The 13,102-nt window shown below is 35.5% G+C and overlaps 1 protein-coding gene and 1 long non-coding RNA gene across 3 annotated transcripts; one reads left to right on the top strand and one right to left on the bottom strand.

The window, feature by feature from the left end:
• Nucleotides 1–20: 20 nt before the first annotated feature.
• Nucleotides 21–6,025, bottom strand: LOC311074370 (uncharacterized protein). Its single transcript, XM_084100923.1, has 5 exons — nucleotides 5,284–6,025; nucleotides 4,617–4,713; nucleotides 1,044–1,197; nucleotides 686–819; nucleotides 21–589 (listed from the first exon to the last, which is right to left on the bottom strand). Coding segments are annotated over exons 1-5 (711 nt in total). The 5' UTR covers nucleotides 5,608–6,025; the 3' UTR covers nucleotides 21–587.
• A 2,226-nt stretch (nucleotides 6,026–8,251) lies between these two features.
• LOC311074735 lies at nucleotides 8,252–11,725 on the top strand. Of its 2 annotated transcripts, XR_014604349.1 has the most exons (4): nucleotides 8,252–8,365; nucleotides 8,456–8,526; nucleotides 8,686–8,770; nucleotides 10,707–11,725. It is a non-coding gene; the product is annotated as an uncharacterized lncRNA (long non-coding RNA). The 2 variants fall into 2 exon arrangements; XR_014604350.1 differs by lacking the exon at nucleotides 8,252–8,365 and having other exon boundaries at nucleotides 8,388–8,526.
• Nucleotides 11,726–13,102: the final 1,377 nt, after the last annotated feature.

Here is a 13,102-nt window from a genome sequence, read left to right as displayed (position 1 = left end):
AATGATGATGGAAAGGTTACTCAGAATAAAGGCTGTCTTTTATCAAGTCAATATTAAAGAGTCAACATTGTAAATTTATTCAAAAGTAGCTTTCAAAAAGTCCTTGTAAATTCCTTTAAAAAAAAAAATTAAAAAAAAAACACAGACAGTGGTAAAACAGTGTGATTGAATTTCCATATAGCTCTTAACATCAATATCTCATTGGCATATAAGCCTGGTTACTCCAAACAAAAAATAAATACAAATCTGAAACATCTAGACCGTAAAATCTATTTTATATTTTTCCCTAATAAAAAAGAACCAAAAAAAGTTACCACCAATGAAGTACAGCATACATTTGTTGAATAAGGTAAATCAATTTTCCATGTTGTCAACCAATCATTTTTTGGCACCAAAACGTTTTGCAACACAAATACCTTCAATGATTACATCAACTATCATCAATTTTGCATCGCCACTTTGCATTCCAAATGTAGATTTAAATGTGCTTCAAGTCCAGGGTTACAAGTGCACCTGAGCAGTGTCCTCAGAACAGTGTTGCACCAAAACGTGTACCCAAATAATCCATCATCCAGCCTTCCTCTCGTCTCTGAGAATAAACCAGAGTCTCATTAACACACAGGATGCGGTTTCATTATCAACAGACACAGCAGAAATATGCTGATTATGACTCAATTAAACTTACATGGTACCAGAAGCAGACTGAGGCAAACGATCATGGCCAGTGTAACACTACTCGTGGTGATTCCTTGGGCTCCGTTGTCATCGAGTTCAACATGATATTCATGAACCTGGTGGTCCATGTCTTTGCACTTCGCGCTGTGATCACATGACAAAAGAAAAACATTTCAGCAACAAAATGCGGTAGTCTAATCTCATCAGCACCAATAAATGTGCAGTAATGCAAGATTTTTCCAGAGTATTTTCACACTGCATGCTTTATATTCTGATTTAGACATTTAGCATGCTTTAATGAAACAAGAACTCTTCCAAGAGTGGGGAAATGGAGTTCGAAGCGATGGAAGAGATGCTGTATGACTTACAGTTGCTTCTGTAAATATTGCTTGGTGGTCTCGCAGCCCTGTGTCTGTCTCTCTGCGGCAGTTTGGAGCTGTACAGAAGCGAGGCGTAAAGCTTCACAAGATGCCAACTTCTGGGCCTTCAGGGTCAAATTGTGCTTCAGGTCTTCAATCTGGTCTGAAATGATAATGGAAAAACTCGCTTCAGACATTACAACTCACAATGTTTTGTACTCAAATCTTTTATGTAATGCCAGTAGTATGTAGCCTCTCACAATGTTAGCATTCCTCTTCAAACAATATGCCAAACATTCTTTGAAAAAAAATAAGTCCATTGGCTTATAAGGAAATGTCTAGGTACGGTGTAACTTATCAGTTTGTTTCTTAAAGTGGCCTTGGTGATGTCAGAGCACTATTTTGGACTGTAGCTGGCTGGAGTTGTTCGCTTGCTGCTTTGTCTCAAATTTGACACTGGTGTTAAAATATGGCCTTGGTGTGAAACGTTTTTAGACATCACACCTATCCTGTTTTGTGAGGATGTTTTCAAAATTCAACTAACTTTTTCCAGATAACAGCTTTATCAAGCAGGTAACAGGGTCGAGCAGGGTGATTTTTATCAGTGCAGTCTCTCTCGCTTTTGTATTCCCTGTTATTTTCATATCTCATGCATTCAGGAGTCGTTTCCTGCAGTTGTTTAGTGGGTCAGGAAATCCTTTAAAAATTAAACAATATTCTGGATTTGAAAATCTCACTATTAATTGTGATAAACAGGACTGTTCCCTGCTGAGAAAAAAACAACCGTAGTTGGTTTTCTGGTCTTAACAAATTTGTAATGGTCCAAGTTGGTTTGAGTTGATCTTAGCTAGCTTAAGATGGTCTGAGTTGGTTTATGGTGTTCTTAACTAGTTTAAGACGTTCTCCCAGCCTGGTCACTCTGGTTGTAGATAGTCCCACCCTGGTTTATCTGGTCTAGATGTTCTCCGAGTCAGGCCAAGTAGGGTTTTAGCTGGTTTTACTGGGCAGCCAACTGGTCTCCCAGTCTAACCAGCTAAAAAACACCCAACACATCAGTCTGGCCTGCAAATCAGCTTAGGCTGGATATAATGATATACCAATAATATACCAAATAATATACCAAAATAATGATACAAGGAGCAGCAAAATCCTTTAAATTCTGTTATCCTGACACAAATGTATTGTAGAATACATGTACACTACCATTCAAACATTTGGGGCCAGTAATGGTTTTGTTTGTTTGAAAGAAATTATTATTATTTTTATTCAGCAATGATTAATTTAATTGATCGAACATGACATTAAAGACTTTTACATTTTCACCAAAAAAAATCAGTTTTAAATAAATTCTGTTCTTTTAAACTTTCTATTCATCAAAATAAATTGGGAAAAATCATGGTTTCCACAAAAATATTAAGCAGCACAACATTTTTCATTATTATTTAACTGATAATAATTAGAAATGTATCTTGAGCACCAAATCAGAATGTTTAGAATAATTTAGACTGCTGCTGAAAATTCAGCTTTGCCATCACAGAAATAAATTACATTTTAAAATATATTAAAGTAGAAAAAGTTATTTATAATATTTCAAAATATATTTTTTTTACTGTATTTTTAATAAAATAAATGCAGTCTAATAAATGCGAGCAAAAGAGAATTGTATCTTACTGACCCCAAGCCTTAGAAAGAGTGTCATTTTTAATTATATTGAACTTGACAAAGTTTTCTGTGAATATAATGCATAAATGCTCATTTAAACCCTAGCACTCAAAATAATTAATTGGTTTGAGTAGTGCCAACTCAAATTATATAAATTAGTTACATCAAATTAATTCACAAAAGAAGGCTGTTATAATAACACCTAATTTTTACAAACTCACACATTTTAAGTAAGCTGAATTGTTTCATTGTTTTTAGTTTTATGAACTTGTTTCTTTTCATTTAGATTAACTTAAATGTAACTGAAACTGGGCTGGGATTTCTATTTCCCTGCATGCTTTGCCATGACTCTCAAAGGCGAGTGTACACTCTAAAAAATTAAACCATGATTTTTACAGTAAAAAACTGGCAGCTGTGGTTGCCAGTACTTTACCGTCAAAAATACGGTAGCAACGTTATTGGTTTTACAGACTTAACTTAAAATTTACAGTAATAAACCGTAATTCATTATCTGATATAATGTGAATTTTACGTCCTATTGAAGTATTAATATCTGTTTTGTACCATTGTAATACACTGATAACCACCAATCACAGCAGTGATGAGAGTCACATGATCAATCAAAGCTCATCACAAGCAGCTCTTCCACAAGAAATGTAATACTAATATAATAGAAGCTGCACAGTGTCATTCACACAAACATTAAACACCATCATGGTAACACACATTAAATTTTAAAAATGCAATAAACATTAATTTAACAACATTAAATGTAACATAAAACCCTAATGTACATAACTGATTAGAACAAACTAAGAAAACTATGAAGAAACATAGTTATTTCAACAAAAATACATCAAATGTGAAGTGTCACACAGGGAATTGTGGGAATGTCAATTTACGTTTTTTCACTGTAAATTATACAATGAGCTGTTCTTTTTCACTTTCAAAAACTGTAAATTTAACGGTATTTTACAGTAAATTACATTAAATGTACCATTTAGATCTATCACAGTTATTTACCGTATATAGTACGGAAACTTTCTGTTAACCAATTAACAGTTTTTCACTGTAGCATTTTTACAGTCTTTTACCATTAAAATCACGATAATTTTTTACAGTGTAGTTTTAGTAAATGCAATAAAATGCTAAATGCTATAGTAAAATTAAGTGTTATATATTGCTTTTTGTGCCAGATTAATGTTAAGTGAGAGATTTAGTAGTGTTTAATGTTTTGTTGTGCTAGTTTAGAAGAGTTTCTGTTATGTTGGGTTTTTGGGGGGATTACCATCATGGTGTCAAGTGGAGCATGAGCTTGGTTTGAGAACGGTGTATGTTAAATGTTTTATATTGCTGTACTCTTTCAGCAAGTTATATGCTATCAAAGCATTGTGTTACCATTTACCAATGTAGTATTTATTGAATTAGCTGGTTAAAGCTAGCCAAGTTTCCACGACTAAAAATATTTAAATTGAGATTACATGATAATTTTAAGTTGTGTGTGAATAAGCTTACTCAAATATTTCAATATTAAAATGCATCAGTACAAAATAAAAATCTGCAAGTTCTGCTTACTTAAATGTTAAATTTCTTAACTTAAAAAAAAAAAGATGTAACTGAAAACCTCAAATTATTTGAGTTTTGCCAACTTATTCGGGTTCACAGTGTATACATAAAAAGTAATCTGACCAAAAATAGAAGAGTTTTATAGGAATGATACCGCTAGTTAGCGCGCTTCATGTTATTATAACAGCCACTCTACAGAATTCCATGTCACAAACAAGTCCTGCCTATTTGTTGTCTCTTCCGAGTTTCTATGGTTACATGGGAAAATTCATCTAAGAATATGGTCAGAGGGAGAGAGCGCTCCTTTCATGGCTCCTCTGATGAGAGGGAAAACTCTGACTTGAATTTTCCTACCTTTCTGCAGGCTGATTTCTGTAGTGAGGTTTCCCTCGATGAGTTTGTATTCCTCAATTTTGCTCTCCAAGATCGTGATGTTTTCTTTCAGAATGACCTGAGGAGAAACAGAAGGTTAATTAAACACAAGTCCATAACCGGGGCGAGGTTCGGCCGTGGAGGTTCGCACTAAGACATAAAGGTGTGGCCGTCAGATCTCACGGGTGTGTGAGTGAACGCCACAACCTCCAAAGGTCAAAAACGGCATTTGACAAAACGTAGCCACAAAAAAATCAAGACAGAACCTCTTTTAATACAATACAACACCCTTAAATAAAATAACATTTTTTTTGGACGAAACATAATAACCCCAGAGACAATGCGAACATTATCAGGAAAATTTTTCCAGGAAGGGCTATGATTGATATCCTGGTCCCTCATTCGTTTGATTTGTTAGATATTTGCATAACTGTTCAGATTTAACTCGACCTAAACTGTTCACAATTTCCTGTTGGGACAAGCTATGCAAAACAAAACCAGTTTCATGTCACTAAATTAAACTAAATGGCATGTTTGTTTTTCATAATAAATAAAATCTGGGTGTCATTATAACTCTGCGATCTGTTATCGTACTGAGGTTTAAGCTAGAAGAAACAGCTTGTAAACCAAAACAAGAAGATGAACTCACATTTTGTTGCAGGCTGTCGTTCAAAGAGTTATTCAGAGTCTGAATTTGCTCCTTGTACTGGTCGATTTGCTTCTGTAGGGCAGTCTGGTTCCTCCATCCCTGTCTCACCAGCTCTTCAAGGGCTTTTTTGTCTTTGGTCCACACGACTTTTGCCCCTTCATGCCTCTCCGTTAGGTCTTGCATCTCCTTGCGACACTGACTGGCTTCTTTCATGTCAGACGAGGTGGCCCAAACCACAATAATGATAACCGAGATGATCGACCATAGGGTCAGCACGGCGATCACAATGTTTCGAGTAGTCTGAGAAGATTTGGAGCTTGCCATCCTGAGGCACACAGTCGCTTTCAGGTTGGAGATGTCCGTAAAGAGTGAGCTGGTTGGTGTGAGCCCAGCGAAGACTCTCTTCTAAGTGAAATGAAACTTTTAAAGCGTGGGTTTCCCCTCCAAGCTCAGCTCAGGAAAGGGGAGTGGCTCTGCTCCCAATGATGGGACCTGCCGTCCAGTTCCTCAGCACTCCAAACACACAGCTTGCTGCAACGTGACATCAGCTAGAGGTTATCCTCGCCGTTATACTGGGAAAAACCAAAAGTCTCCTCCTTCCTGTTTTTACTGAAAGAGTGTGTTTCAGTTTCCATTCCTCTGTTCGTGGGAGTGCCTTGGCAGAGCGTGGTATACCTCTGCTAGGTCTTTTTTTTAAAACATTTTTTAAGAGGCTCTGTGCAGGAGCAACTCAGTGTTTCCTGAACTTTTGCCAAGCACGGAGTGTCCATGCCCCTTTTGGTCACACAAACACACACATACAGCAGCTTTTAGGAGTCAAGTGGGTAGGACTTTATTTTATAGTCCTGTTCCCCATGTACATACTATTATTATAGTAATTGCAATAACTAGGTAATAACAAGGTACTAACCTTGAACCTACCCATAAATCTAACCTTAACCCATAGTTACCTTATATTAACCAGTACTTTCTTAGGTAAGAACTCTGCAAGTACACATTAAATCGTGTATTTATCTCTATATAGATAATATCTGTGGCTCACTTCCTCTTTATAAAGAAATGGTAACACTTTACAGTAAGGTTTCATTTGTTAACGTATTGAACTTACTATGAGCAATACATTTGTTACTGTATTTGGTAATCTTTGTTAACGTTAGTTGATACAAATACAAATAAAAAACGCTCATTGTTTGTTCACGTTAGTTCACAGTGCATGAATTAATGTTAACAAGTACAACTTGATTTTAACAATGTGTGCTGTAGAAGTGCAGTTTATTATTAGTTCATGTTAACTAATGTAGTTAACAAATGTTAATAATGAAACCTTATTGTAAAGTGTTACCATACATATACATATACATATATATATATATATATATATATATATATATATATATATATATATATATATATATATATATATATATATATTATATATACTGGTATATATTGAATCTTCATAGACTGCACATACGCGTCCTCTGCTCATTAAAGAGCAGCCGTTTTGAGCAGTGCGTGCTGGTTTGAGTTAGAACAGACCTTCGAAATTCTGCTGCTCAATGTTTCCTGCGAGTGATGAGTCATCATTTGGGGGGTGATTACATAATGCTGAAGGGTGGTGGCTGTTTCCATGGGCCACGGCCCCCCCTTGTAATGGATTCCTGTGTTTGAATTATGAACTTTTGCAAGATTCTGGTGCATTTTGAAATAGATTTTGTCAGACTTGGGAAGATTAATAGCATCTGGTGGTTTTGCACAGTTCTGGTGGTGGAAGATTATTTATTGTGTCGTGTCATTCATCCATCCATTTTCCAAACCCCTTGTTATATGAGGGTCGTGGTTATTCCTTATTTATTGAAATAAAATGTAAACATTTTATAATGTACTAAAGATAAAGTATTAACCCTATAGCCTCGTATTTGATACACAAATTCCTAAAGCCTTTAAATTATCAACAAAACTTTAATTTTTATATCTCTCAATCTTCATTGAATTGCATTCAATAAACTGCACTATTTCAAAAAGTTATATTTATATTTCATATGCTTTACAGGGTATATCTATATCGAATGTTGGCAGTCTCTTAACACCCAGCATGTCTTCCACATTACTCTTGTTCTTTGTCAAGATCTACCGAATGCCGTAAACCCAGCCAAGAATAACAAAGCACTCTGACAAGCATTTTGCACCAATGCTCTGACTCACTCACTAGCCTAATGAATTTGTACTCCAACAGATCTCTAGATCTCCATTTCTGACTATTCTGGGCATAAATATCAGGTTCAGATTCCAGATTGAGAAACAAAAAGTTACTTTTATGTACACACAGTCTTATTTAATGTTCTGTTAATAATTATTAACTGAGATGATGAGAAATACAACAACTGCTTCATTCACAGTAAGACAGATAAGGCAGAAAGCATTTTTTTAATACTGTTTCTGATCAGTGATCAAATAACTGGTGCATAAAACATGCCAGACTCTGATATGTGTATTGCTAGTATTGTGTATGTAAGGAAATGTCATGGATGATAGAAATGATCAAAATGATCAACTAAATTAACAATATTTCAAATTCTTGAATAATTTTTATACATTTAATGAAATCATATTCATTTTGAGACTACATGGAACATTTTTACTTTTAAAAATGATTTTGTTCTTCTTCTTATTAGAACTTTAAGTGAAATATATACAAATTATGTACACTGTAAACCCCAATGTTGTCCATACTAAAGATATCAAGTTATCAGAACTTGACATTACTTAAAATAAAAAGTTTTGGCATCAAAACTTAAACAGGTCTGCTTAACTTACTCATTTGGCAGCAGAAATCTTTCTAATTAATATTTTAAGTGTTGTAAGCTCAACATTTCAATTCATTTAAATTATTAGCTATGTCTCTGTTTAAAATGATTGGTCGCGCTTGAAATTCTGCCTTGACAACCGCGCTGATTGGTCGATATAACGCAAGGCGGTAAAATATTTTTTTTGTCGTGCTGAATGTTTAACGGCTCTGGTGTGACGACGCAGCAGCAGTCCTCTCGAGGCACTTGCAGTTTTCTGAAATAAAGTTAAATAGGTAAGTAGAGATTTAAACACATTTATACATTTATCGTAATTGCCTTACACGTTTTATTCTAATGTTTTTTCCCCGTTTTACTCCGGCAAGCGGTTCAAGCAGACAGGCAGTAAAGCAAGCGGGAAGAGAGTCGTCGTGAAAGACTCAGACTACACTCAGTGGTAAGTTAATTTTAAAATATACGTACATTTTGCTTGGTTGCTTTTAAAATACTTTATTTTTAGATAATTTGCGAGTTGTAAACACGGTTGAGCTACTAACTTTCTGTAAGAACATTTAGTGCTAACTTTCCCGCTGTATTTCCTATTATCCTCCCCCAGCGGCACTATCAGGCAGGCGGTCATGAATCAGGCGCGGAGGGGGAGAGAGTCGTATAGCCTAGGCCCACGGAGTTAACGTTAGCTGGTAAGTTAATGTATAACACACCTGTAAATTGTACTTTATTGTCTGTAAAAGGTTTTATTTTATACGGATGGACAAGGTATAAATGCGGTTAAGTTTGACCCTTCGCAGGGAGCTTGATTGACAGGTGATCTGACCAATCATACTTCGCCATCCGCCATTTTGTCCGACAAAGCAGTCAGGATAGTAGATTAAGGGCCTGCTCACATATCGCGTCTTTTGCGCGCGCAAGTTCGTTATTTCAAATGTAGCCGCGCGGTATGCGCGCTCATAATGGAAGCGACGCGGTCGCGGTGCGACGCGCTCGTTTTTTCCAAGCGCGTCCGCGCCGCATCGAGATAAAAACATCTAAACTTTTCAGAATGCCGCAAGCGCACCGCAGGTCACGTGACAAGAACCAAGCTTAGCAACGACAGACGCCTCCGAAGCGCAACCACCTCGAGCGCTTTGGAAAAAGGAGAACGCGGCGCGCCTAGCGTTTTCGATGCGTTTTTATGCGCGATATGTGAGCGCCGCCTAACATGGGAGGATTTGAACTTGAAAAACGGAGTGTACTGACGTCTTTCCGTGGTTAAAACAACATTCCTTCTTATGTTTGTTCATGTTTATTTGAGGCTATAAATTAACTAGAAGGAAGAGATGATCGGTTCACGAGCAGCTTTAACTGATGCTCTACAGCGATCTGTCATGACACATTAAAGAGCCACAAAACGGTATTTATTGTTTTAATTTCTTTTAAAAAATGACCAAATTTGAAAGGTGAGACTTTGTTTAATATGTTTAATATCAAACGTAACCGAAAAGTAACCTGGTCTGTACTGTCTGTCAGCGTGTTGTCAGTCTCCTCTCTGCCCCGCGATGTAGCCTATTTTTCACTGCGTGAGAACATAGTGTGGCCGCGTGAGAACGGCCTAGCTTGTCGGACATAGCGACAGTAACTAAGGAGGGCGGGTCTCAAATTGACAAATTGGTCAAACGCGCCAATGGACTATTATGCAGGGAGCATTCTTTAAAACTTCCGCAATAATATAACGTTACGCCAGCTGGAAATGTCACTTGCAAGTGATGTAATGAAACATTGACAATTTAAGCTTGAAGGGAGTAAAGTCTCCTTTTAGGCTATTAAGGAAATGTAATTTTGCCAAAAGAAGAACTTTTATTTTAAATAAATGTTCATTTTACATCAGCCTACTTCAGTGTGATATTTGTTACCATATTGTCATGCTTAATACTGAGAATTTGAATAATTGTAATGTGATGATCAGATGCAGATATCTAAATCAAAGAATATGGGTGATTTACGGGTGGATTATCTATTTTTAACAGTGGATTCGGGTGACTCAAAGTGCACCAGATTAATGAATTTATCTTTAAAATGTACAAAATTTTATTTGCCGCCCCGGACTCCCCTAGAGGTACCAAGCTCCACCCACAAAAATAATGTGGGAAACACATTTGGCTATATGATGATCTACAAAAAATACAAATTTAAATATCTCATTATTAAAATACATTATTAGGATTTTACCACCTCCGCCTCATTTTGAGCCAGGAAAAACCCTGAGTAACATAACATGACAGGAGCTATTTTGCTGAATATTCTCACGATTGCAAATGTTACATTGATTTTAGTTCAATAAACAAGTAATGAATATTAAATTATTTCAATTACTTACTTAGGTTAAATATTACATATACGCATGTAATATAATGTGTATTTCCATCAAAGGTTTGGTCTTAAATTTCATTCAAAGTGGCATTAAAAATGTCTTAAAAAGTCTTAAATTTAACTTGTTTATATCTGTAGACACCCTGTTAATGACAGAATTTTCATTTTTGGGTGAACTATCCCTTAAGGTTAAGTTGCACCTTTTGAAATGTACATGAGCTTACATGCATGTGAATTAATTTAAATTTAATGTTTATTCATCTTCACTAGATGTCCGATGATCGCAGCTCTAATCTTGATGTGCCAGTGGGGATTGTACTAGTGGAAGATGGGATGACTCTTCAGCCCCTCAACTCTCTGCATTTGTCTCCCTTGTCCATTGGTATAGTAATTGAGGGAAAAGTGGTGATGGACAATCTGCATGACCTTCCTGAAGCAATGTGCCTTCTGTTCGGGCTAATTTATAGTTTACACCTGAATTACCCAAAGTCTCTAAAGTACACATTTGAATTTATTCAACGCATCCTCCTTTCCATGGGGCAGAAAGACCTGCAGCCTAAAATACAATCTTTGGCTAACCATCTGTTTGGTTAAAATGGAGAAAACGTGATCAGCACATGCATTCAACAAAAAATAAAATATGATGCAGCGGCCAGTAAGACTTTTACCAGCAGAATGCAACAGCTTTTTCTAGGGGGCGATGTAATTTTCTCGATGACAGAACACTGAAATTTGTTGCACGATTTTGTGGAACGACTACAGACATCCCTTAAAAAAAACGTATTTTTGGTAGATGTGTCAGTTCCTTGCAATGTGTTTAAAAAATTAGCTTACGATTTTGATGTTTGTGTGCCTTAAAAATGTGACTGTTAGAAATGAGCTTATTTTGTTTGTGTCTTTTAACAATGTCACTTAAAAATTAGCTTATGATTTTGATGTTTGTGTTAGAAATTAGCTTATTTTGTTGTTCATGTGTCTTTTAAAAATGCAACTGTTAAAAATGAGCTTATGATTTTGTTCATGTGTCTTTTAAAAATGTGACCTAAAAATTGCTTATTTGATGTTTGTGTTAAATGTGTTAGAAATTAGCTTATTTTGTTTGTGTCTTTAAAAAAATGCAACTAAAAAATTTGCTTATGATTTTGTTTGTCTTTTAAAAATATGAGCTTACTGTTAAAACACTACATTTTGATGTTTGTGTGTCTTAAAAATATGAGCATATTGTTATGAGAAATGTTTCTGTTAAATTAATGTAAATGCTGTATAAACCTAATAAAGTGGTTGATGTGAAAAACAATACTTGTTTTAATGATTTAATACAAGGAAACGATATACTGTATAAACAGGAAAGTTTGAGTTTAGTCTTTGCCTTTTTAAGTTATATGTACTTAAACATTTAAGTTATCTGTAGTTAAACATTAAGTACAGATAACTTAAATGATTGAGTTACTTCAATGAAGCGACCATATTAGGCCAACTCAATTAAATTGAGTTGTCAATTTCCCCATTACTCAATTGAACTGAGGGAATCACTTTCCTCAAATCATTTGAGTAGTCTCAACTTATTAGGGTTTACAGTGTATAAGCCGGATCTAAAATGTTGTTGACATGCAGTTATCCAGGTTTAATGTAAATTTGATGTAAACGACAACTGATGAGTTGATATGTTGGCAGCAACAAGGTCACGCTTGTTTACAGTTGAGAGAGACGCACCTGTGTGTGTGTGTGTGTGTGTGTGTGTGTGTGTGTGTGTGTGTGTGTGTGTGTGTGTGTGTGTGTACCTTAACTATATTTTGGGAACAATTTTGTTCCCAGAAGTGACCAAAACCTGACAAAATCTCCAAAAACCTCCCTTTAGGGACGTCCTCATTTGTAAATCTGGTATAATTATAAAGTAATTAAAGGGGGTTTTTTTGTTTTTTTTTTAAATGTAAAAATGCTGAAAGTTTTCTGTGATGGGTAGGTTTAGGGGTAGGGTTAGTGTAAGGGGAGAGAAAATACAGTTTGTACAGTATAAAAACCATTAAGTCTATTGAATGTCCCAATTTTGATAGCTAAGTAAACATGTGTGTGCACGCATAAATCCTTCTAAATCCTAAATAGGCCTATGGACAGACTCGTAGAAATCCAAACAAACACAAATATGCAGTTTTCGTTGATCGCTTTGGTACTATAATAATAATTAATAATAATAAAAAACTATTTTCTATACCGCCTTTAAAAGTTACAACTGAAAGTGCTTCACAAAAATTAGAAAAATAAAAGATTAATACATTAATTTAAAAGAAATACATTCATAAAAGTGAAGTATATTCAGATATACAATACAAAAATAAAAGCATGTTATCAAAACAATTGAATAAGTAAATCATATAGAATACAATAGTGAGAAGTAGTCAAATAAATCAAATAATAGCTATTTTGAGGGAGAGATTTCACTTTCCTAATCTCAGAGGGCAGAATGTTTCATAGTTTTGGAGCAAATGAAGAGAAAGTCTTATCACCCATAAATCTTAAACGAGTTGGCGGGACAGTTAAAAGACCAGCTTCAGAGGAGCGGAGATCACACATTGGTATGTAGGGGATTCTGACTAGATTCTGATTCTGAAGAGTTCTGACAAATACTGAGGAGCCAAACCATGCAAAGCCTTATAGGTAAGCATGAG

Source organism: Abramis brama (genome assembly GCF_963993115.1).
Source record: "Abramis brama genome assembly, chromosome: 23".
Lineage (NCBI taxonomy): Eukaryota > Metazoa > Chordata > Actinopteri > Cypriniformes > Leuciscidae > Abramis > Abramis brama.
This window is presented reverse-complemented; position numbering and strand designations above follow the sequence as displayed.

Bases quoted from the DNA above. Each gene is read 5' to 3' on its own strand.
- LOC311074370 (XM_084100923.1), bottom strand. From the start codon at position 5,607: ATGGCAAGCTCCAAATCTTCTCAGACTACTCGAAACATTGTGATCGCC. The intron at 1,198-4,616 runs GTAGGAAAATTC...TTATCATTTCAG, and splicing joins AGAAATCAGCCTGCAGAAAG to ACCAGATTGAAGACCTGAAG. The intron at 820-1,043 runs GTAAGTCATACA...ATGTGATCACAG, and splicing joins CAATATTTACAGAAGCAACT to CGCGAAGTGCAAAGACATGG.